Source organism: Halichoerus grypus, chromosome 4, assembly GCF_964656455.1.
Source record: "Halichoerus grypus chromosome 4, mHalGry1.hap1.1, whole genome shotgun sequence".
NCBI lineage: Eukaryota > Metazoa > Chordata > Mammalia > Carnivora > Phocidae > Halichoerus > Halichoerus grypus.
The window spans coordinates 129,778,325-129,803,761 of record NC_135715.1 but is presented as its reverse complement, the minus strand read 5'-3'; the positions used below and the strand labels follow the sequence as shown (position 1 = coordinate 129,803,761).

The 25,437-nt window shown below is 33.5% G+C and overlaps 1 protein-coding gene across 1 annotated transcript in view; it reads left to right on the top strand.

The window, feature by feature from the left end:
- SCN7A (sodium voltage-gated channel alpha subunit 7) overlaps window positions 1-25,437 on the top strand; it is a 79,826-nt gene that overhangs the window by 43,210 nt on the left and 11,179 nt on the right. The window contains exons 11-19 of the mRNA XM_036090408.2: window positions 3,899-4,001; window positions 4,728-4,966; window positions 6,060-6,233; window positions 7,724-8,080; window positions 13,225-13,662; window positions 16,702-16,807; window positions 18,605-18,759; window positions 21,068-21,241; window positions 23,483-23,590. Coding sequence (XP_035946301.2) covers window positions 3,899-4,001; window positions 4,728-4,966; window positions 6,060-6,233; window positions 7,724-8,080; window positions 13,225-13,662; window positions 16,702-16,807; window positions 18,605-18,759; window positions 21,068-21,241; window positions 23,483-23,590 — 1,854 coding nt within the window. The remainder of the gene's footprint in view (window positions 1-3,898; window positions 4,002-4,727; window positions 4,967-6,059; window positions 6,234-7,723; window positions 8,081-13,224; window positions 13,663-16,701; window positions 16,808-18,604; window positions 18,760-21,067; window positions 21,242-23,482; window positions 23,591-25,437) is intronic.

The following is a 25,437-nucleotide window of genomic DNA, read 5'->3' as shown; positions in this document are numbered from 1 at the left end:
CACAAGCAGGGGGAGTGGGAGAGGGAGAAGCAGGCTTCCCACGGATCAGGGAGCCCGATGCGGGGCTCGATCCCAGGACCCTGGGATCATGACCTGAGCCGAAAGCAGACGCTTAATGACTGAGCCATCCAGGCGCCCCAAATGAAATAAATTCTTGTAAAGCACTTGGCAGTGCTTAGAGTATACTGAGCAACTGAAAAAAATGTAAATGGCTAATTATAGGAAACACAAGAAGGCATAGCAGTACATAATGGAGAATACTCCATCAACATAAAACTCTTAAGTCTTTGACTATATCCCCCTTTTAGGGGGCAATTAAAATAATAATAATGATAATAGTAATAATAGTATATAATATTTATTGAGTGTTGACTATGTTCCACACATATGATAAGCATCTTCATGAATCCTCAAATTTTATCTTTATTGAGGAGTTCCAGTTGCAAAGTTTGACTTGTATTTATTGGTATCTGATTTCTCAACACTTTACTTCATTTTTCACTATTTTATTCCATCAAATACACAGGTGGCAGATGAAACGTTCTTAAAAATTGCCAGTCGCTTTCCAAACCTCGAGAAGAGAATCAGATATATACAACTGTAGGAATATAAATATTTTTAAAAATATTGGCCCATCTAAAATGGCATTCTTATAGCTCATCTACCTAATTAAATAAGACATTATTGACAATCTACCCTATGCTAGGCACTTTACTAAGCATTGGAGATTTTAAAATGTTAATAAATACAAATATAGTATCTATCTTCATGAAGTTAATGGCCTAATGTAGAGATAGACCATAAAATTATCATAAACACAAAATTGTACCTCTCAGACTACCAGACATTGTGTGTTTCCTGATGTTATGAAACAGGAGATATAAAACACCACATACAATGTATTCTTGCCATAATCTGAGCTAAGTCTAGTAAGCCTCTAGATCTGTCTTTTTCTAGAGACTATAAGAAAGAGAAGAACACATTAATTTACACTAAAAGGACACAATCTGCCAAATCAAGAATGTGAAAAATTCTACAGTTATACGTGATCCATTATCATCAACAAATAAATCATATAGAAGAAATAAAGTCACAAGATAATCAGTAGACCTGTGAACAAAATACAATATGGGGATCTTTTTTGTATTCGATTGGAACAAATAAAATATAATAGAAAGTTTCTGAGCAATGAAAGAAAATGGAGCATGGTCTGAGTATTGGATAATATTAAGGAATTACTAATTTTCTGATTGTGATCCTAATGTTGTGATTTTGTGTCTTACAAAGTTTATTCTGAGAATTATATGATATCTGAAATATTTTTCCTGAAATATTTTAAATAAAGTAGGGTGAATAATACACGAGAAATGAAGGGTATAATGTTACTAATTTTTAAGCCTGGATATTGGGTACCTGGTGATTCACTGCATTATTCTCTACTAAAAAAAAAAATAAATGAAACCATGGCAAGTGCTATAAAAGTAAGAAACATGATGTTTTGAGAGCCTATAATAAAGGATTTCCCTGAGTAATAAAAGGGTTTTCTGAGAAACTGACGCTTGAACTGAGATCTAAAGAATGAGTCCATGCCAAGTAGGGGGACGGAACAGAGTAAGTCCGGATTAAAAAGGCCAGTGTAGCTGCAGTAGAGAGAACAAATCTGAGTCCAAGATGAATACTTCAGGTATTCATTGCTAAATGCTAGAAATACGACTGGATTCTTTCTTACTCATACCTCCTCTCTAGAGAAAATTTAAACCAGTTGTGAGAACAAGAATCCCAGGTCCTTTTTCTAGTCTAATTTTAACTTTGGATATGCCCTTATTAGCTCTTAAATTTCCAAACAGGAGATTACTGAGTCACTATCTTCTTAATTTGCATTATAAAATGGTCCTTTCCTTAGTAGTTGGCCAACTTGTAGGCATTCATTCAATATTTTTAAGAACTCCGTTTAGGTAACTATATTACTAGACTGATATGGAGTTTATTCATTTTATATTCTAAAATATATCCACAGTTCAAGCCAAGTAAGTAGAGAATTAAATGTGACTACATCAACAAGAACATTGTTACTCTCCTCACTCTACCCACTCCACACAGATGATCATCTTTACTAAATTGCTTCTTGGGGTGATTCCATCAGACATTGTCATTATTAGAAACATCTCTAGGAGAGGCAATTCCTTTATATTAGGACTAGTAGAGGGTATTATTCAGTATATCACCAAGTATCGTCTTTATGAAGATACACCTGGGAAATCCCTGTTAGACCTTAAAAACAGAACAATTATGCTTCTGTTGGTTTTTGACTCATGGAAATTTGAAATTGTGTAAATTATAACTTATATCTTATGTAACCTTGTAAGTCAGTTAAAAAATACTTTCTGGAGTAAGTTTAGTTAAGGTAAATAAATTAGCCTCACACCCTGAGTTTTTAGCTTACTTTTTCAATAAAAAAAATAATAATGAGAGAACAGAGATCTGTAAACCTGAAGAATCTGTCATTTTCATGATGGAATCAGTATAGAATAGAGTTGGTTTTTTACCTCCTCTGACTCTAGTATTTATGAAATTAGAGGGAACTTGACTGATACTGAATGAGATAAATATGATGATTCCTTGATATCTATTATGCCACTTCAGAAAGACCACAACAGAACCTGCCAACCAGGGTGTGCTGGGTATCTGTTTTTATTGAGCCTCGATCACTAATCCCTTCAGTGTTGGTGAAGCAGCACCCCCATGCCATTTACCTCTGTTCCAGAGCAGCCTTGCCTATTCAAATTTATTTACTATTTATTTCACCTATTTAGCCACACCTATTTACCAAGTTAACAAACATACAAATATCATTCTCTTGTATGCCAAATGTAAAATCTGTTGAGAACCCTGTGGTGTAATATTATCTACCCATTGTCAGTTTTTTTTCTTTTGCATGCGCACACACACTCACACATACACACACGTGGAGGGGGGAGGGGCAGAGGGAGAGGAAGAGAGAGAATCTTAAGCAGGCTCCACACCCAGTGCAGAGCCCAATACAGGGCTCGATCTAATGACCCTGAGATCATGACTTGAGCCAAAATCAAGAGTTGGACACTTAACTGACTGAGCCAGCCAGGTGTCCCACTATTGTCAGTTTCTTAGAGTTTAAATTCAAATATAAGTTTTATACTTGGTCACTAGAAACATCTGAGCTCTATTTGTGATAACTATGATGGTATAGAAGTTGTAATATCTACACCAAACCCTAAGAATGTGTTTCTAATGCAGGACTTCTTTGGAACTCTGTGTAACCGTATTGGCAAAACAGAATATCTTAAAACCATTACTCAAGAGACATGACAGAAAGAATTGATTCCTTTATGGAATTATCTTACATGTTCTAGCCAAAACAACTCTTTTAAATCCATTCTTTTACCTCATACTATTCAAGATTATTTCATTATCACAAAACCAAATAATTTTGATTTTATCAAGAGAGTTTTTTTCAAAGTTATGAAATACCCTCAAGGAAAAATTTAAGGTGTTTGAGAAATACTATTATTCAATAGCATGATTGCCAGCTGGATATTTTGCAATAATCCTAAAGTATACATTGAATGGTTTGTCAAATATGAGTAATAAAACCAGTATTTTCTGATTTCCTCCTTTTATAGTTGACCTCATAGTATGAAATGATTTTGTTGAGTTGCAAGTTATACACATTCATTACACAAATGATCCTATATCAGTTTAATACTGCCTATAGTGTAAAGAGTAGCAAAAGATGAAACCCAAAACGATTTCTGGAGGTAAGAATCAGCATTTTAAAGAAGGTTATAAACCTTCTTATAGTTATAGTCTTGTATCTACAAAGGGAAGAAGCCAGCACTAGACTCATCTAATTTCTTTTTAGACCAAGACCACACAAATAGAAATGAAGAAAAGATCACCAACTTCTATGATCTCTTCTTTGAATATGTTGGATGATGCTACAGCTGCTATCAGACATGAGGAAGGTAAAGTAAAAAATATTTAGACACTATGATTCACTTTTAAAGGAATCCTGCAATTTCTTTAGAATTTTAGATGATAACTAATATTTAAGGAATAACATAAGAATATTAAAATAAGCAATTCCATACACATGATATTTTAGACATTGGAAAGGAAAGAAAGGAATATTAAAATGAGCAATTCCATACATATGGTATTTTAGACATTGGTATTTTAGACATTGTTAGCACTCACCAAATAGTGCTAAGAAATTTTCTTTAACATTGAAAGCAACAAAGAAGTATTAACTTATAACTAAAAATAGAGGTTGGATAATATAACAGTAATATATTAAGATCCTTTCTGTACTATCTGCTTTTTTATATATAACCAGTAACTCATTATCATGGACAATATTAAAAGGTATTATTTTGTAAAGCATAAAAATCTAGAAATTACAAATCATAATACTCTCAACTTTATTCCATATTTATTTTCTTGAGAGAAACTCCTATGTTTTGCTTCTAATACACGGTTTGTCTTATTTCATTTGTCTAACTCAGAAAGCATGAACAAAATAGAGGAAATTTGCTTTGCTCTGATTTTTATTAGTGCAAAATATTTCTATTTGCTAATTCCAAATCAGAAGTCTAGTTTTAAACATCTCTTTGCATGCAAAAGTCAAATATTTTATTAGTTAGAACTTAAACAATTTGCTAATGTTTAACTTTTTTATTCCTTCATTTCAGAACCTAAAAAATCCAGGAAGAGATGCCCATTGTGTTGGTATAGATTTGCTAAAACTTTCTTAATCTGGAATTGTTCTCCCTGTTGGTTAAAATTGAAAGAGTTTATCCATATGATTATAATGGACCCATTTACTGATCTTGTCCTTACTGTATGCATAATTCTAAACATATGTTTTTTGGCCTTGGAATGTTATCCAATGAGTGAAGAAACCAACAATATTCTCAGCATTGGAAACCTGGTAAGGCTCTTGTACATTATTTTCATTTGCGATTTCAACTTTTCTTCAGTCATCATAATCCCCATTATTATATTTTATAACTCCAATATGTTACAAATGCATTATATGCATATCAGATGAAGTATTATGTTCATACTTCCACAACCAACCACCCCCAGCTCTGCTTTGTAGGTGTTCTTATCATCGAATAGGTTTGTAGCTAAAGTTTAAAATTCTGCCATTTAAGTCTGAGATTCTAGTCAGTTGCTTGACAGTTAGGTTAAGTGGAAATATTATTTATTTCCTCTCCCTTCCCAAACATACCCTTTCTTGGTACCATAGCTCCAAAGATCAGAGCAGGGCAGAGGTGAAATAACAAATACAAGTTCCTCACTGACACCTGAATTCTGAATCCTGACTACAACCGTACCTGCCCTGTCTGCTCTAGCCACCTATCTTTGCCTTAGATGGGAACTTATCCTTTTTTTATCAATACAATGCAAAAAGCAAAACAGATTTCTGTGAGTTTAAAAACAAGTCACATTCAAGAAAATATACAATGTTTAATTTTCTTTGCTTTTATGGTGGTTGTTTTTTGTTGCTTGGTATTAGTATAAATTGCCAAACTGTTTACCCATTTTGAATTATACATTTACTTGATAACAATACAACAATTTAGTCATTTCTGCCAGTATAGTTTTCAAGAGACAGTGTTCATAGGCTTACTTTGTTTTTGTTTTTGTTTTTTGTCCTGGTTCACATATGTACTTTTTAAATTCTTTTACAGTTTAAAAAATTAAATCTCTTATCATGTATTCCATATCCCAAAAGGAACCATTCAAAATGAAAAGATTTTCATCTTTAAATATTCTTTTGTTGTCTTTCAGGATAGTTTTTATTTAATAATTGAAGATTTTGTATACAATGTTTGATGTTAGACTGTTAAATTAAAAATGTTTGAGTCTATCCTTTTAATACAGACTCCAAAACTAATCAGATCTTGACAGAGGAACTGTGAAGAATGTGTCAGTGAAAAGTTATAGCTTTTGTGTATGAGGGTTCTGATAGTGTAATTGGAAGCATATTCTCATCTATGTGTTTTGTTTTTGTTTAGATTTTTATTGGAATTTTCACAGCAGAAATGATTTTGAAAATAATTGCAATGCATCCATATGGGTATTTTCAAGTAGGTTGGAACATTTTTGATAGCCTGATTGTGTTCCATGGTTTAGCAGAGCTTTATCTAGCAAATATTCATGGAATGGCTCTTTTTCAAACATTCAGGGTGGTAAGTAGAATCCAAGATCTAAATTTTATTTTATGAAAATTTATCTCAGCTTCCTCAGACACAACATGGGAAAAATAGTAATACCTATCCCATTGGGACATTTGGAGTAATAAATGAATTAATTTTTATGTAAAGAGCTTAGAAAGTGCCAGGAAGAATAAGCATTTTCCAATGCTGTCATTTGACCAAAGCCTCAAAGGAAATAATCCACATATGTAGCAAATTTAAGGTCTAGTTTTAGAAAGCAGGACCAGGGTTACTGTCAGCTGGATCCCTGGAACAGGATAATGTGGAGTCCCAGAAGCTGAATGCCAGTGTATAACTAAGGAACTGGAATCAGGTATTTCTAACTGTAGAGTTAGAAAACTTTATAAAAGACCAGTCAGACCAGGGAAATGTTATTATGAAAATTATTAAGAATTAGTATATGTCTGTAATGTAGGGTGGTAGTAAGAATTAGAAAACTAGCCAAGGAAATAATGTTATTAGAAGAGTATGTATGGAAATGTTAAGTACTTGATAAGTAATGTATTCTGGTAAGAAGTGAAGGAATGTAGCAGGAGTCAATAAAATTAAGTAGATTTGATCTCATCCAAATAATTCTTCAGAACACTGTCTTAAGTCCTCACCCGTAGACTTTTCTAATCAGTAAGATAAACATATATGAGATGTACCTATCATATTTATGGATGAAACAAGACTGGTAAATACCAAAAAAAAAAAAATATGATAAAAGATAGTATCAAAGTATCTGAAAGGCTAATATGGACTGAATAGAAATGATTCAGTTTTACATGGATAAAAGTGAAGCCCTACTCTTGAGTCCAGAAAGCCAACATATACTAGAAAAGTTGGGGAAGGTATAACATATATAAAAATGATGTTTCAGTTTTAGATGATTAAGTTCACTGTAATATGGTGACTAAAATTTTAAGGTAATCCTATCCTGTATCAATAGAAATAAAAAACCTAGTGAAAAGAAGAGAAATATTCAGACTAAACCTAGACTGCTGAGTTTGGTTTCTGATATGTTACTTTAAAGGAAAATACATAATAGAAACTTCAACGGAATTTAATGGGACCTAACAGACTCTTTTCAATATCATCTATATGGCAGAATGTGGGAGAATTTCCTATGTGTTGTGAAAAGCAAAACAAAGAATGGATAGTTGCCCTACCAGATATTAAAACATAAAACTAGAGTAGTTATAATCATATAATATTGAGTGGAAATTGACAGATCAACAGAAGAAGATATGTATGGGATCTAGTGTAAAAAATACAGAATATGTATGGTGTATTAAGAATTGTATAAAAATTAATTTTCAGTGGTTAGTATTAATAATACTTAAAACTGAGTATTACACTAAAGACTGTATGTGTATGTGTATAATGCTGATAAAAATTTTAAATGTACATCATAATAAATAGTGACCAGGTTTTTTGTTGTTTGTTTCTTATTTTTGTTGTTTCTGGCATTGCTGTATTAGTTGAGAATTTTCAAGTTGGCAAAATACTGGCTGACATTTAAGATTCTGATGCAGATTCTTAATAACTCCTTGGTGGCCCTGAAAGACTTGGTCCTGCTGTTGTTCATGTTCACATTCTTTTCTGCTGTTGTTGGCCTGACGCTGTTTGGTATGAGTTATGAAGTATGTGTCTGCAACATAGACAAAGACTGTCGACTCCCACGCTGGCACATGCATGACTTCTTCCACTCCTACCTGAATGTGTTCCGGATTCTCTGTGGAGAGTGGATAGAGACTTTGTGGGATTGCTTTAAGGTAGCAGGCCAATTTGGTTGTATTCCTTTTTACATGATGGTCATTTTAATTGGAAACTTATTGGTAAGTAACCCATGCTTTTAAATTTTCCTTGAAAAACTGATGCAGTGTAGTCTGGTATTTTCATGATGTGGATTTATGGGATCCAGTGGTCTATTAACTGTGTTGTCCAATATGGTGGCCTCTAGCCCCATGTGGCTGTCGGTCACTTGAAATATGAGTGGTTCAATTTGAGATGTGCTACCAGTGGAAATACCCACTGGATTTGAAGTCTAAAAGAGTGTAAATTATTTTAGTAGTAATTTTTATATTGAATGAATTTTAAAATGATGACATTTTTGATATATTTAGTTAAATAAAATATGTTAGTAAAATTAATTTCACCTGTTTTTATTTATGCTCTTAATGTGGCTACTAGAAAGTTGCATATGTGACATGCATCATATTTCTGTTGGATAGCACTGTTTTATAACCTTGCTACTCAAATAGCATTGACATCATGTGGGAAATAGTTAACGATGCAGACTCTTAGACCCCATCCCAGACCTACAGAAGTAGAAACCACATTTTAACAATAACCCCAGGTTATTTGTATGCACATTAAAATTTTAAGAAGCACTTAAATGTAACACTGGTTGTCAAACTTGGCTGCACATTGGAATAACCTAGGGAATTAATAAAACTATAGTAATGCCCTGGATCCATTCCCAGAGATTCTGATTTTATTGTTTTGTGGACATAGTCTGGTCATCAGGATTTTTTAAAAGTTTTCATTTGATTAAATTGTGCAGCAAAGTTTGAAAATCATTGGTTTATAAAACTATTGTGCATTAACTAAAAGAGGAAGCTATCACTTTTAAATTCCCAGTAACTGAACTGGTGTTACATGTGTTGAGTAAGTAGCTTTCACTTCTTCCAAGAAAAGGGAATGGCTTATAAAAGAGAACTGCTCTTACAGGAAAAAAGAGGATTCAACATTTGGTTTTTATTCATAAAGTCATAGAGATAAAATACATTTTCCAAAAGACTGAAAAAAAAATCACAGGTTAGACTCCGTTGTATCTATTGGTGCCCTTCCTCATGGCTTCTGTTTCACCTTGGTTATAACCCTGTCCACTTAGCACTGCTGACATTATGTTTAGTTATTGATGTACTTATCTCAACCTTCCTTATTAAACTAAGCTCCACAAAGGAAAGGATCAAGACTATTCTCTATATCATCCAAGCCTAGAACAGGGTCCAACATGTAAAAATATTTCAATGACCTCTGCCTCTGTAGCTATCAGTACACTTTCAAGTCCCACTGACATAACCCTATTCTTACTGGCTGAAACAAAAATCAACATACATATCAGCATGCATAACTCAAAATGTCAGAGATAGATTTCACTTCAGTTGTGGTATGACACATATGTTCAAACAAGGTCATTAGAGACAGATCTTTGCATATCTCAGATTTGTCTTCTCTATGCCCCTTGCTGGCTAGTGGCCTCTGGTTTTTTTTTTGTTTTTTTTTTTAAGATTTTATTTATTTGACAGAGAGAGACAGCCAGAGAGGGAACACAAGTAGGGTGAGTGGGGGAGAGAGAAGCAGGCTTCCCACAGAGCAAGGAGCCCGATGTGGGGCTCCATCCCAGGACCCTGAGATCATGCCCTGAGCCGAAGGCAGACACTTAACGACTGAGCCACCCAGGCGCCCCTAGTGGCCTCTGTTTTATCAAGATGGCTGCTGCAGTGTAAAGCTTCATGTGTTCATATCATGTCAAGTCTAATAAAAGAGAAATTCTTGTTTCTTTCCTAGAAGTCACAGCAAATTTCTCCTCTTATCTTATTAGCTCTGAGTCACATGTCTATTTGTAAACCAATCTCTATTACTCAGGGTGTGGAATACATTTATTATTTATTGTGCAGAGTGTAGAATATATTAATATATTATTATGTTAAGCTACTCAGAACCCTGTCCTGGAGCTGGAGTTGGTATCATTCCAGTCACACAACTAATAATGAGATAAGGGTGATTTCCCAAATGAAATATAAGTTTCTGTTCCCAAAAGGAAGGGCCATTGTTAATGGCTATTGGCATAAATAACACACACACACACACACACACACACACACACACACTTCACAAAGAAGCAAAAATGCTGAGGCTGTTATATAATTGTACTTCTGTTTCTTTGTTTTTGAACTCCACTCTGTTTCTTATTTTTCTCTTTCCTACTGATCAGAAACTTGATGTCAATAGACAGAGGGATTTCAGGGTAAAATGGAGTTACACAAGCCTCCATTTCCAATTGATTGGTCATTATATTGCTTGGCTTACTGAATCTTTTAAACTTTATTCCCCTCAACAGTCATCCACGTATGGGACATCATGATAATAACACTAGAGTAAATACAAGGGAAAAAAATGCAAGGAGAGAATCTGTAAGGCTGTAGATCTTTTCCCCTGTACTTCCAACTCATTTCATTATAGCATTGTAATTTCACACTAAAACTCAATATTGGTGTAAAAAGAAGGTATTTCGCATTTTTTAGATTTAACTTTATCTTATCTGCCCAACAAAATTCCCACAATGATTCAGCCTTAAGTGGAAACCTTAAAACATTATCATATACAAAAGCAAGTATTTAAGTGGTTTTTAAAATAGTTATATGCAGTGTTAAGTTGTAGAAAATAACAGAGTTCAGATCCAGGAAAACATAGGTTCAAATTCCAGTTCTATAATTTACTAATTAAATAGCTTTGTGCATATTACTCAGCCTCTTTAAGCCTGACAATCTCTAATAGGAGAATGAACATAACAATAATATACGCCTTATACGGTTATTGTAACTTAAATAATATTAGCTAGTACTCTATAAAATATTCATAAATGTTTGTTTCACTTTCTTTAAACTCTAGAAAATTATAACTCCTACATTTATAGAATTTTGTTAATTAAACATTATTTAGAAGTTTCAGTCATGCAAACCCTCCAAGTGTTTTTACCTGTAATTTAAGTAGTTGCCACCAAGTGAATTGTGGTCTCTGGTTGAGGGATAGAAACAAAAAGAAAAGAAATAGAAAACAATATAAAATGCAGTAGCTTTTTAAAAATAAAAAATTGATGATAAATATGTATGTTACTCAACATGTTTACATATTCCCAAATTAAATGTATGTTAAGATATAATTTGAACAATATTAAAATAGAATCTTCACGTATGTTAAATTCCTTGATTACTAATCAAATTATTACTTGTACTTTAAAAATACTTGAAAAATACTTGAAAAATAACTACTTAAATAAGTCTTAAATCTTCTTTCTCTTCCCTACTACTTTATTTTGATAAGAATTGCTCAATTCTCACCTAACAGATAGATATCCTTGAGGTAAAGGGGAGGGCAAATTTCAGGGGAGACATTTAAATGCTTTGTTTTATAAACATTATTTTATCTTTTATCTTTTAACACAAAAACAAAAAAAAATGTTTTGAATCTCTTTATAAAAACACTATGACTAGAACAAATTTACTCTAAACTTATGTAATATAATCTTTGTTTCCCCCTTCCTTCTTTATTAATGCTCAAATAAAAAGTAGCCAGTCCTCTATAGTTTTGGTCATTTACACATTCTCTTTTTCCTTTTTATTCCTTTAAGAGACTACTTTTAATTCAGTGCATACTTGAACAATACAGTAGCATCTTGTAGTATTGCAAGATTTTTCTTTATGCCATAGTTCAGAGCATTTTGAATTTCATTTTCAGCCTTTTAACATTTTTACTGTATATGTAAATCTGCAGGTATTGTGTGTGGGGTATGTGTGTCTAAGATATAAGAAATCTTAGATTGTAAGCTCTTAAAAATACAACCACAGTAACAAAATTTTTCCTTGTCCAAATCCTATCACAAAATCTATTCTTTCATTCATTCTATAATTAATTTTGTCAACAAATGTGTATTTATCACTTATTTTGTGCCTAGCACTGTGTTAGTTGTCTACTTAAGAGAAAACTTGGTTCCTGCTCACATGAAGCTTATAGTTATGAAATTCTTACCTAACCTCCTTTCCTTATTTCTCACCATGCTTAATAACCAAAGGAAGGAAAAGAAACAACCAACAACCTAAAATTATATTTGGTGTTGCCCTCTTAACATCCTGAACTCACTGTCTTTTAAGAATGATAGAAATGCTAATAATGTAATTCGTACAAGGGCCATAGAGCCTCTGCCCATATTATCTGTAAGTAAATTTTATCTTAGCATATATACATATTATTTATATATATATATTCTTAAACATAATTCATGTCATTTGAACTTTGCCTGTTAAAAACAATATGTAAAACATAAAAGAAATTGAATCATAAAAAGCTCAGATACCCAAAGAGAGGCAGAAAAACCTCCATAACAAGCAAGATGCTCAAATTATTTTTTTAAGTCTAAGAGAATTATCAATATGAATCTCCAACTCTAAACTCCAAAAATATTATCTATGTCTTACAATTACAAACAAGATAAAAATATGATTCTCTGGAAACTAAACGTGGCTTGATCATATCTTTCAGTGATAATAAAGGTCAAAATATACACTGTCCTTGAGTTCAAATAACTTACAGCTATTAGGAATGATTCTTCCCTCACTCATCTCTTTCTTATCTAACCAAATTTATTACTACAGAGAATCAATTAACCTACCCAGTCCCTGTGCTAGCCTGGTGCAAGAAAATTTAGATGCAGCCTTCAGAACCAGGAATAGCTTTCTCCCCATGATATTCCTTGTGGGTTTGCAGAACTCGTGAAGATGTCATTGTGTGTCTTCCTGGGACAGTGCTGAAGTGGACAGCCACCTGAAGAGGCAGTTTGTTTTCTCATCCTGGAAGAGGTAGCCTGGCTCAGTGAAGGAAAACGAGCTTTGGAATGAGACAGACTTGAGTCCGATCTATATGACCTTTGATATTTGACACCTGTAAGCCTGGCCCTTTTCATATATAAAAGAGAAACAAATGATATGTCACAGAATGTTGTGACCCTAAAATGAGTTCTGGCTGTACAAACTCTTAGCACAGCACTTGACCCACTGTAAGAACAGTAGAGTTTACATAGCATTGTAGTTCGTATTCTGTTTGCAAATCTCAGGTCAGCTTTTTAAAAAAGATGTTTTATTGTTTAGAAGGAAACAAAAAGTGAGATAAACTCAACCTCATTTACTTCCTCATTTAGATAATTTACCTGTTCCTGGCATTGGTGAGCTCATTTAGTTCATACAAGGCTACAGCAACTGAAGAGGACGATGAAGCAAAAAATCTCCAGCGTGCAGTGGCAAAGATTCAGAAAGGAATAAACTATGTGCTTTCTAAAATGTTATGCAAAAACCAAAATGTTTCAAAGGACACAATGGACGATGTAAATGCTGTATATGTTAAAGAGACTATTTCTGACCATACCCTTTCTGAATTAAGCAACACTCAAGATTTCCTCAAGGATAAGGAAAAAAGCAGTGGCACAGAGAAAAACACAATGACTGAAAATGAGAGTCAATCACTTATCCCCAGTCCTAGTGCCTCAGAAACTGTACCAATTGCTTCAGGAGAATCTGATATAGAAAATCTGGATAATAAGGAGGTTCAAAGCAAGTCAGGGGATGGGAGCAGTAAAGAGGTAAGATGTTTGAATATTCTGATTGCTATTGTTGATTTGGGGCATTCCTGGTAAGAAAGTGAATTAGTGTTGAAGTTGCAGAGTTAGAGAACCCATTCGATCCTAGCTATAGCACTCCTTGCTCCTGATTGTATGCTCCTGATCAAGTTAATTTACCTGTCTAAGCTTCAGGTTCCTTCTCTATAAATTCAGGTAAAATTGAATCTATTTCTTAGGGAGGATAGGACTGAGAAAAATAGTTCAATGGTGCATAGAACAATGTCCAGTCTATGGTTAACACTTAGTAAAATTAGATAATATAATTGCAAAATTTGGTAAATTAATAAGCAGGCAGTATGGGATGATGAAAACATATTGAAGAAAACTAAGTTTTCAAAATCAATGTGTATTATGAGAGAAATCATTAAACTCTCCTGGGCATTATCATTTTTGAAATGTGAAACTGGACTACAGGAAAGCTAAAATACTTTCTTACTTGCTAGAATTCTAGGATTCTTGTCACTTTATTTCTGCAACATTTACTATAACATATATAATTGAGTTGGCCTAAAAGAATAAAGAAAACCAACCAGCTTGAATTGTGAGCAGTGTGTAGCTTTATCAATTCCAGGACAAAACAAAACAAAGCAGCAACAACAACAAAAAACCCAACACATTCAAAGAAGTATAGATATTGCTGTTAACTTAGCTTCTAAAATGTACACCCTACTGGAATCAACCTTAGTGTCTTCATTTGCAAGCACTAAGATATCTCAGTAGGAGGTGTAATTTAATAGAACGCTACATCTACAGAGATCACATCTGCTCTGTGAGCTTCTTGCATTGTACCTCAGTAGGGAACCATCTCAGATCACTCACAGGCACTGAGGGGGGGAAGACAATGTCTCTTTCCACATCCCCAGAAAAGTCTCTGGCACCATCTTGTTGCCCAGATCTCTTCCAGCTTGGCAGCTGCTCTGCAATAACTTCTCAAATTGGCCTAACAGGAGTTGAATTGCAATTATTCAAAATCCTTCCAGCTCCTAGTGAAGGCATCTATCTTTGTGTTAGAGAAACACTTTCACTCCTTAGCATGCCCAATATTTTTAGGTTCATTTTCCCTTAATTAATACCATTTCTAGAAAACAGGGAAAACTCTTCTCCAGCTACACTTACATATCTTCAGTTACAACTTTGACTACCATCTATTTCTGGGTAAAATTGCTATTTATCACAGCACATCATGTTGAGATGCTCTGGGAAACTTCTTGCCAATCTCATTAGAAAGTCTGGGATATGAACATATATAGGAAGGATGACACTAAATATAATTGTAAATGGTGAGGTTTCAGGAGTTGTAATTTATGCTGCATAATTTGCAGCAAAAAATCAATGCTCCTGTTGATTGATTAGCTACTCATAGGTTTATTCAGTTATCTGTATATTTAGTTACATTTTTAATTTAGACACTTTAAAGATTATACAGCTCATGAGTACTTTAGGATGCTGATCTACTAAAAAACAAAGAATATAAAATCACATGTGATTTGATAATTCTGAGATACATTCTCTTCTTTCTTTGGTATTTAAACTTTCAGCCATTTTTTAGTTGCAACATAACTAAATTTATAAAAATAAAAATAAAAATAACATTGAACTTTACATTGGATTTTATAACTTTTGATAATGTAACAGTATAGAATGGTTGCCTTCTCATGCTATTAAGTAGTCTTCTAATAAAATTATTTATAATTTTGAATCCCAATTGATTTATTTTTAAATTTAGAATAATACATACTAAAAAACGTTTGGAAAAATGACATCATATAGTTGATGTAAGAATTCTAAAATAACATAAATATAAGGTGTATGATTTTCAATTATTGAATGTCCAAGTGCTATATAATATTCATTTATTTATTGTTTACTTTCAAATCAGTACCTTGCTAGAGCCTTTATTTCATCAGAAATAAAGAAAATATGAGGAATTGAAATAATAAAAGCAATTTGTTTATTCCTGATGGATATATTTTTTTAATTGAGCACCAAATGTCTTACTGACAATTGACCATGTAAGGTCTAAGGCAAACAGAGCTTCCTAATTAGATGAGATTTCCTTGACATTTATTGTGGATAAGACCAATCGGTAGGACACAATACTTATAATTTTCCTTTTGATATACTTTACTTAGATCTTTCCTTAATCTTTAAGAAATAAGACTGTTTTTTCCCCATATGTTTTAATACATTTATCTTACTTTTTAATTATAAAATAATCTTCCTTATTAACTTTAGGATCTTGGGGGTTTTAAAGGATGATACGTTGTATATTTATTTTAAAATGAAGTAAAATAAAGCATTGTGAGAAAATCATTTCAAATAAAAGCCATGCATGTCACATGCATTATTACCACATATACAAAGTCATGGCTATCTTATCCTATACAGACTTGTACTTCAGTCAAGAGCAGAGTGAGAAAGAATGTCAATCCCTGCAAATAGCCTCTCTCCATAGGGCTGGTACCACTTTCCCAGGTCTATTCCTGACCCTTATTCCTTGTGCCATTTCTTCATTTCACCTCAGGATAACTTCACATCAGTCCTATCCTGTGATGGTAAACACAAGCATGTCTGGACTAGATTGTACAATACAAACTAAGTGTACTCTTGTCTACCCATCTTTAGCATCAAGGGGTAATATTCTGATGCTGCTCATCTAGCTGAAATGGCCTATATGGAACCCTTGTGAATAATTTCAAGAGAGCTTTGAAACTCAAATCCTTTTGGGTACTGGAGATCCAGTATTCTATACATCTTTAAGGAGAATGGTTTTATGAACTGAATGTTAAATATTTTAGCTTAAATGAATTTTTAATTAATTTTTTAAAACCTCAACTCACAGAGATATGTATGCATTTTAATGTCAATCCTGAAATTAGCCTGAAAAGTCTTTAAACCTGATAAAAGTCTTTCTGTACACAATTTTTCTTATTTCTGAAAATGAAATGAACTCCAGTGAAGCTTTAATCACAGCTTTTTTGGTGGGACTTTACTTTTCAGAAGGTAAAGCAATCTAGCTCGTCTGAATGCAGTACAGTTGACATTGCTATCTCTGAAGAAGAAGAAATGGCTTATGAATGTGAGAAGCCAAAGCATCTGAAAAACAGTAAGAAAAAAATAAGTTCCTTTGGGGCGCCTGGGTGGCTCAGTCGTTAAGCGTCTACCTTCGGCTCAGGTCATGATCCCAGGGTCCTGGGATCGAGCCCTGCATCGGGCTCCCTGCTCCGCGGGAAGCCTGCTTCTCCCTCTCCTACTTCCCCTGCTTGTGTTCCCTCTCTAGCTCTCTCTCTCTCTCTGTCAAATAAATAAATAAAATCTTAAAAAAAAAAATAAGTTCCTTTGATCATTATATTGAAATTAGACTAAATTTCTCTTAACCTAATACTATTGGATATATTTTAATTTTAGAGAGTTTATTAATTTGGTTAAGGAACACACACACAAATATATGGTGCATGCACACATGCCCATATGAATCCTGATAAAATTTATAGGAAATGTAAATAAAAAAGTCAACATTTGGATAAGAGGGAGAGGGCCTATTTCCTAGGAAGTTTAATACAGTAGTTAAGAGCATTGGCTCTGGAATCAGATAGCCAGAGTTCGAATCCCAGCCCATCGACTAGCTTTTACTTACCCCTCTCAGGCTCATTTCCTAATATGTAAACTGAGGATAATAATAAAACTTACCTCACAGGATTGGTAAAAAGATTAAATAAGTGTATGTGTATGTGTGTGCATGCATGTGTGCATGTGTTGTGTATTTTTATGCTTCATGGGATACAGTCGATATTCAAAATACTCATATGAAAACATCCTTTATCTTTCATAGGAAAACAAATCATGTAATGGTGATTTATTTTTATATCTCATATGAATATGAAGAAATGTATAAGGCTTCAGTCAATTGACTTACGAGATACGTAACATACATCTCTTGATGACTTATAATTCAAATTAGTTTCCTAGAAAGATTAACAAATAATTACAGGTTCTGGACATTGGAAATCACTGGAAATCAGAATGATAACTGCTAAATGCTCAAATTCCTCTATTCAAAACAAGAAGTTGCTCTCAGTAGCTCAACTTCTAGGACTTGTATCATTCAAGACAAAGGGGGAAACATTTCCTATATATATATATATATTTTTTTTTTTGACCAAAGATGTATAAAGTGACAGTAGGTAAAATTCTAAAATGAAATGCATTGACTTTAAACTCCACTCACCCCTGTTTCTTCGTTTTCTCACCTGTTAAGCACTGTCTTCTCAAGTCTGGGGTTTTATAAGCTAATTCTCTTAACCAGAAGGTAGAGTTCAACCCTTGCACATGCATCCTACCCACAAAGTACTCTGTAATCCAGGGGAGCTCCTCAGATAGTCTCAATCAGAATCCCATTCTCATGCCACCTAAGACCTGACATCAATTTAACTGACTTAAATAATATTATACTTCTTAATGTTTCATAAATATCTATGTACTTAAATGAGAATGATTATTATGCCATGTGAATCTTCAGAGAATGAACTTTCAGACATTATACCAAAATGTGGTATGTAGAAGATGTTGTATGTGGTTTTTTTTTGTTTGTTTGGTTGGTTTTTTTTGAAGAGTAGGGGATAAATTCTATTCTCAGACTCTGTCCCACAAGGCTAGGGGATGTTCTAAGTCATCTCTGCCTTTCACAATTTCTTTCCCTGTACTGTTTCCAAACTACTCACAAGTTAAGTTTTTCTTTTCTTTCCTCAATGACTGCAGTGGTCACAGCAGCAGGGGTAAAAATCAAATGTTTATAAGTCAGAGAGCACCTGTATTAGATTCTGTAAATATGGTAGAAAGTTTGAGATGTTTACTTTTTCATGATTTTTAAGATTCTTCTTCTTAGCAGTTTCATTCTTGACAGATTATAGACAAAGATCTTCATCTGGCCAACTTAGTAGAGAATCCAAGAAAGGAAAAATTTGGCAGAACATAAGGAAAACCTGCTGCAAGATAGTGGAAAACAGTTGTTTTAAGTGTTTCATTGGCCTTGTCACTCTGCTCAGCACAGGTGCTCTGGTAAGTAAGTATGTGAGGCTTTTATGGGAAAAAATATACCTGAAATCTGTTACTTAAAGTCATCATGTTAGTTTTCCCTGGAAAACTTTTTATAGCAGCAAAGTTCATATTCTGTGATTTTACCTTTGGAAGACATACATTACAGTTTCTTAAATTCTGTATATGCCTCTTCCAGTATTAAATAAGTAAAACAATTTTGAAATATATGAATGACAGTGGGAAAAATGAATGTTAGATATCTAATTCTTACTTTAATAAAGTTTTATGTATGAGACAAAGTTTAATAATATGCACATACATACTGTTGTACTGTGCTAGTACTTTGGTACCAATTCAATCAGGAAAGAGAAGTACTGTCTATACTTTTAAACAAACTTTGAACCAAAAATGTATTTACTCGTTGACCCAACAACCCTAATTCTAGGAAATTATCCTACAAATATCTGAGCATGTATTAAAGGCATTTACAAGGCTATTCACTGAAGAATTCTTTGTAATAGAAAAAGATTGAAAAGCAAAAACAGTCCATAATAAGTGATTGTTTAAATATACTATGGTGCAATCACCCAATGGGATACTGTGCAGCTATTTTAAAAATATAAAAGCTGGGGTGCCTGGGTGGCTCAATGGGTTAAGCCACCAACTCGGTTTTGGCTTAGGTCATGATCTCAGGGTCCTGAGATCCAGCCCGAGGTCAGGCTGCATGTTCAGCAGGGACCCTGCTTCAGGATTCTCTCCCCCTTCTCTCTCACTCTCTCTCTCTAAAATAAATAAATAGATCTTTAAAAAAATACAAAAGCTGTATGCATGCTGATATTTCAAGATATAGTAATAAATGAAAAAAGGAAGATCTAGAATAAAGTATATCTATTAGATATCTATTAACATTCATGTTTCCTACGGTCACTCATGTATTTTGAAATTGTTTTATTTATTTAATATTGAATGAGGCATGCTACATTTTACATAGGAAGTAAAGAAAAATAAAATGTATATTATTTTCTTATATTTGATTGAAGATCAGAGAAGGATACACAAGAAATAGTTAATTGTGAAATGCACAGAGCAGAGAAAATGGAGTCACAGCTGGGAACCAGACTTTGTACTGCATACATTTTTTAAATAAACTTTATATTGATATTTAGCACACATACTGAAAACCATGGAAATTCTAAGTGTATAGGCTAAAGAATTTTCACAAAGTGAATGCACCTGTGTAACTGTCACTTAGCTTGAGGAATAGAACATTACATGGACTCCAGAACCATGCACTCTGACCCCTAAAATTACTTCCACACTCCACGTGGGTAGCTGGTATGTGGACTTCAACTGCCATAGATCAGTTTTGCCCATTTTTTATGTTTTTTTTTAATTGGAGACTTTTGTATATCTTTTTATATTATTTTGCGTTCTATACTATTTAATAAATAAATACATGTAATAAAGTCCTTTATAATCATTTTAGATATTTATGATTTAGTTATATAGACACTTTTACTCCGTAATTGGTTCAACTGAAAGTCAGTAACTCTACTGTCATGTTATATTTACTCTTATTTAACATTAGGCTTGTAAGAATCACACCATTATTTGCATACACTTATATTAATCCTTGATTACTTTTTGACCTTTAATGCACTTTGATACAAGTCTGCCTGATGTTATTGGTACTTTATTGCCTTTTTTCAGTGCCAAAATAAAAACACAAAATTGCTTTAAATGACATTGTCAGACTTTGCATCCTCCACAGTAAAATTAGGGTTAACCTATTAAATCTGAGAAGCTTTGGAGACATGATTATAGTTTTATTTCATATTCATGTGCTTCCACTGGTTTACCTGATTATTTCTGCAGCAGAGCAAGCCTTGTGACTTTTCTTTTAACAGCAGTGTGGATATCTGAAGACACATTTTAGAAAAAATCTCTACTTCTCTATTAGCAACTAGCATATATCTGCGAGTTGGCAACATGGAATTAGAGATAAGAACCAGTCAGATGTGAGTAAAGGTTTCACCTCATATATTTAGTGTGATTAACTGATTTGAGAGTTTTTTGGACCACTGTGCCAAATTCAGTGTGTATAAGAAGAAGTTCTGGGACCAATTAATAATGTCTGCTATGGGCATGGGATCAGAAAATGATACTTATGGATTATGTGAATAAATCCAAATAAATTGAACCAACCTTTAAACTACAACCTATGACTTTGCTCACCAAGTGCTTACTAGGGAGGGTATTTCATTCCTCTCTATGCTGAAGATTTTTTAGAAATTGCATGTATACTAATCCTTAAATTTTTTACCCACAGGCTTTTGAGGATATATATATTGACCAGAGAAAGACTATTAAAATCTTATTAGAATATGCTGACATGATCTTCACTTACATCTTCATTCTGGAAATGCTTCTAAAGTGGATGGCATATGGTTTTAAAGCCTATTTCACTAATGGCTGGTACAAGCTAGACTTCATGGTTGTTATTGTATGTATTTTAAAGAAAAATTTAAAAGTTTATTATTTGATTTTCTTCTTTACTCTGATTCTTACTTAACTCTTGCATTTACTTATATCTTCCTTTCTCTGTACATTTTCAGTTACCAAAATCCCCTGTAATGTAATGCTTAACAATTGTCCTTTTCTTCTCATCCTAATATTTTAAAAATTCAGCATTTCATTCCTGGATTATTCTAACAATCACCTGTGAACCCACTACTAACAGAATAGGCTTATTGCACATCAATATCCTCAAATATTTAAATTCTGTTGACTCAATTTTTAAATCATATGTTCAAAATTAGATTACTTACCATAACCTTCACCCTCACCACACTGATCCAAGTGCCAAAAATTCTCATTTGGATCACTGGAACAGATTTCAGCCTGAGATCCCAGCTTCCACCACTGTACACCTTCATTCTGTTTTCCACAGAGCAACCACATGCATTCTACTGTTGTAAAATAGAAGCAGCTCAAGTCTCTTTTCTTCTTGAAACCCTCCAATAAACACCCCATTTCACTCAGAGTAAAAAGCTACATTCTCTGCAATCAAAGCCTACAAGTCTCTACATGATCCAGTCTTATCTCCTACTACTGTCCATTTCCCCCATCCCAGTCAACAGACTGCTCCACCAACACTGACCTTCCTGAAGTTCTTCAGGTATGCCAAGATGACTTCCATCTTAGTGCCTTTGCACTTATTTTTCCTTCCACCTGGAACTTTGGCTGGCTCACCTCACTTACATCTGCTCAAATAAAAATGCTGAAGTTAGGTCTTTCTGCACTACTGTATGTAAAACTGCATCCACTACAATGCTCCCTTTTCCTTTCTCTGCTTTCTTCATCTCCATAGCACCTATTAATATTATATATTAATTGATATTCATTGTTTATTCATTATGATTGTTTGTCTTCCCCCACTGAAAGGTTAGCTCCTTTGGGGAAGAATTGTTTTCCCAATATGGTTCTCTTCTTATCCCCAGTGCCTAGAACAATTCATGTATCATAATAGGTACTCAGTAATTTTTGTTCAATGAACAAATGGCTCCTATCCTATAAGCAATGAAAGTACAGAATATATGAAGATATTATAAAAGTTAATCATAACTCTACCATCTTGCTTGATTTCCATTAACATTTATTAATCCTGTTTGGTTTTTTAAAAGATTGATTGATTGATTGATTGATTTTATAGAGAGAAAGAGAGCAGGGGGAGGGGCAGACGGAGAGGGAAAGAGAGAATCACTGTCAGACTCTGCACTGAGCATGGAGCCCAAGACATGGGGCTCAACCTCATGACCCCGAGATAATGACATGAGCTGAAACCAAGAGTTGAACACTTACCCACTGAGCCACCCAGGCGCTTACCCACTGAGCCACCCAGGCGCCCCAACCCCGAATGATTTTTATGCATGGGCTTACTTTAAAAAATCACCTTAGCATCTTTTTTTTTAAGTCTCTAGTATTTTATTTTTATTTTTATTTTATTTATTTATTTAATTTACATATAATGCATTGTTTGTTTCAGGGGTACAGGTCTCTGATTCATCAGTCTTACACAATTTACAGCGCTCACCATCGCACATACTCTCCCCAATGTCCATCACTCAGCCACCCCATCCCTCCAACCCCCCTCCACTCCGGCAACCCTGTTTGTTTCCTGAGATTAAGAGTCTCTTATTCACCTTAGTATCATTGTATACATTTTTGTAATTTGTACTTGGACTTAAAAATATTCATATCCTCCTTGATCCTCTTCTCTGAAATCCTATTCTATTATCTTAACCATATTTATGTTTGAATTCATATGTAAATATATTCCAAACTTTGCTTTTATGAATACATAGTATACTATTACTAGATTGCAAAAAGTCATGAAACTGATTCTTAATCTAATTTCAAACTAAAAATTGATATAAATATCAACCCTTGATCATAAAGTATGTCAAATATACAAATTTTTGTTTATCTCAATAATATATATTCCTACTACCAGAAAATATTTGTTTTATCTTTTTTAAAGTAATTTTAACACAGTTATTTTCTTATACATTTCTATATGCCATTGTTAAGATATATGGAAGTATACATTAAATCTTTTGCATATTTCTTCGTAAGGTTTGACTTTTTATCTTTTTTGTAATAAATACAAAGTTTATTTTGCAGATTTTTTTGATTACATTAAAATTAAACCCTATTAACTCTTTTTTTCCTTAAATATATTTAGGTGTTTTGTCTTAGCTTAATCGGCAAATCTCGGGAGGAATTAAAACCACTTATTTCCATTAAATTCATTCGGGCACTCAGAGTTCTATCTCAATTTGAAAGAATGAAGGTAAGAAAAAAGTTTCTAAGCTAATGTGTAGATTTTTATTTAAGATTTCTAAACTTCTACAAATTAAATCTTCATAGTCTTCTCATTTGCATCCTTAATATTAATGCAAAAAACTTATATTCTACTATTTTAATATATAGAAGAAAGGTATATTAGTTATACTTACTAAAATATTAGGTCTTTATTACTCAAAAGATATGAAAAGTCATAAAAATAAGAAGAAAACCCCTAATAGTTGGGAGAAAATATAAAGTTTCAAAAACTAATACCATTCTAGCCCACATGGATATCTATGAGTATTAATAAAATTATCTCAATGTTAAAAATACAACTGACAGAAAATGAAACTTTGATCACCTAGTTGTTTAAAATTATAGGAATATTGTACACACTAAGTAATTATACTGAATGAAAGTGAATTTTAAAATAAATTAGTTTTTTTTAAGTCACACATCACAAATTATGAATTCTTGTCCTTTCTCCCTCACCAACATGTTAAAACCTCTTCTGAACAATGTGAGAAAAACTAATAGGTTGAGCCACATGAAACAACTAATGTTCAATCTTTTGGGCCTAAAATAGAAATCTGCTCCCTATGGCTTGACCTAATTAAGAAAACAGAGTTGATGACCACCACACACAGTATAATTATGTAATATACAGTGCTCAACTATGTGCAGAAATGGCCGAAAAAATCTAATTTTACCTTTCATTTCATAATCACACATCAATGTTTTCTTGCATTTTTCATTTACATAGATTATCATTAACCTGCCTATTTGCCTGCCTATATTACAGAATGCCACATAGTCAATATAGATAGGATCCAATAAGAAAATTATCTATGTTTAATGGTATAAGAAAGGGTCCAATTTCATTCTTCTGCATGTGGCTGCTCATTTTTCCCAGCTCATTATTGAAGAGACTGTCTTTTCACATTGTATATTCTTGCCTCCTTTGTCATAGATTAATTGACCATATAAGCGTGCGTTTATTTCTGGGCTCTCTGTTCTGTTCTATTACAGATTCAGATCTTAAGCTTCATCTCAACCTCTGGAAGTTCTGTAGTTGAATGATTTCTGAAAATATATCATTGAATATATAAGGAGTCACATGATTACAAAATTAATGCTTTATATATTTAATAAGCTCCAGTCTTGGGTGCTCTGATTACTGAAATATTTGTGTCAATATTTGTATCTACTTCTTTTATTCTTCCATAAGTATATTTTCTGATAAGCATAGCATTTTTTTCTTTAGAGGTATCAGTGAGCCTCTCAAAATACCTTAAGTGCCAACCAAGGATCTGTGACTTAGTTTTAGAAATAAAATGAAGTGTTACTGAAAGCACAACTAAGAGTTAAAACATTTATTCAAAGCCAGAAAACTAAGGAATATCAGCAAGGAAATACAGCAAAAAGAATACATATCCAGTAATGGCTGAGGGAAGGAAGGATAGAATGGTAGCAAAGAGAATCAATGGTGCCTCACAAAAAAAAAAGAGAAAGAAATGAGGTTGGGGGAAAGGAGTCAAAAGTGTAAATGCTAAGGGAAAGACAAAGAAATAGCAGAGTGAAAATTTCTGTTGGCTATAGGAACTGGTTTACATTTGCCGTAACAGCTATAGTGGAGGGATGAGAATGAAATTCTGATTATAATATTTAAGAAGGAAGGGAGTTGGGCGCCTGGGTGGCTCAGTTGGTTAAGCGACTGCCTTCGGCTCAGGTCATGGTCCCGGAGTCCTGGGATCGAGTCCCACATCGGGCTCCCGGCTCAGCGGGGAGCCTGCTTCTCCCTCTGACCCTCTCCCCTGTCATGCTGTTTCTCTCTCTCTCTCTCTCTCTCAA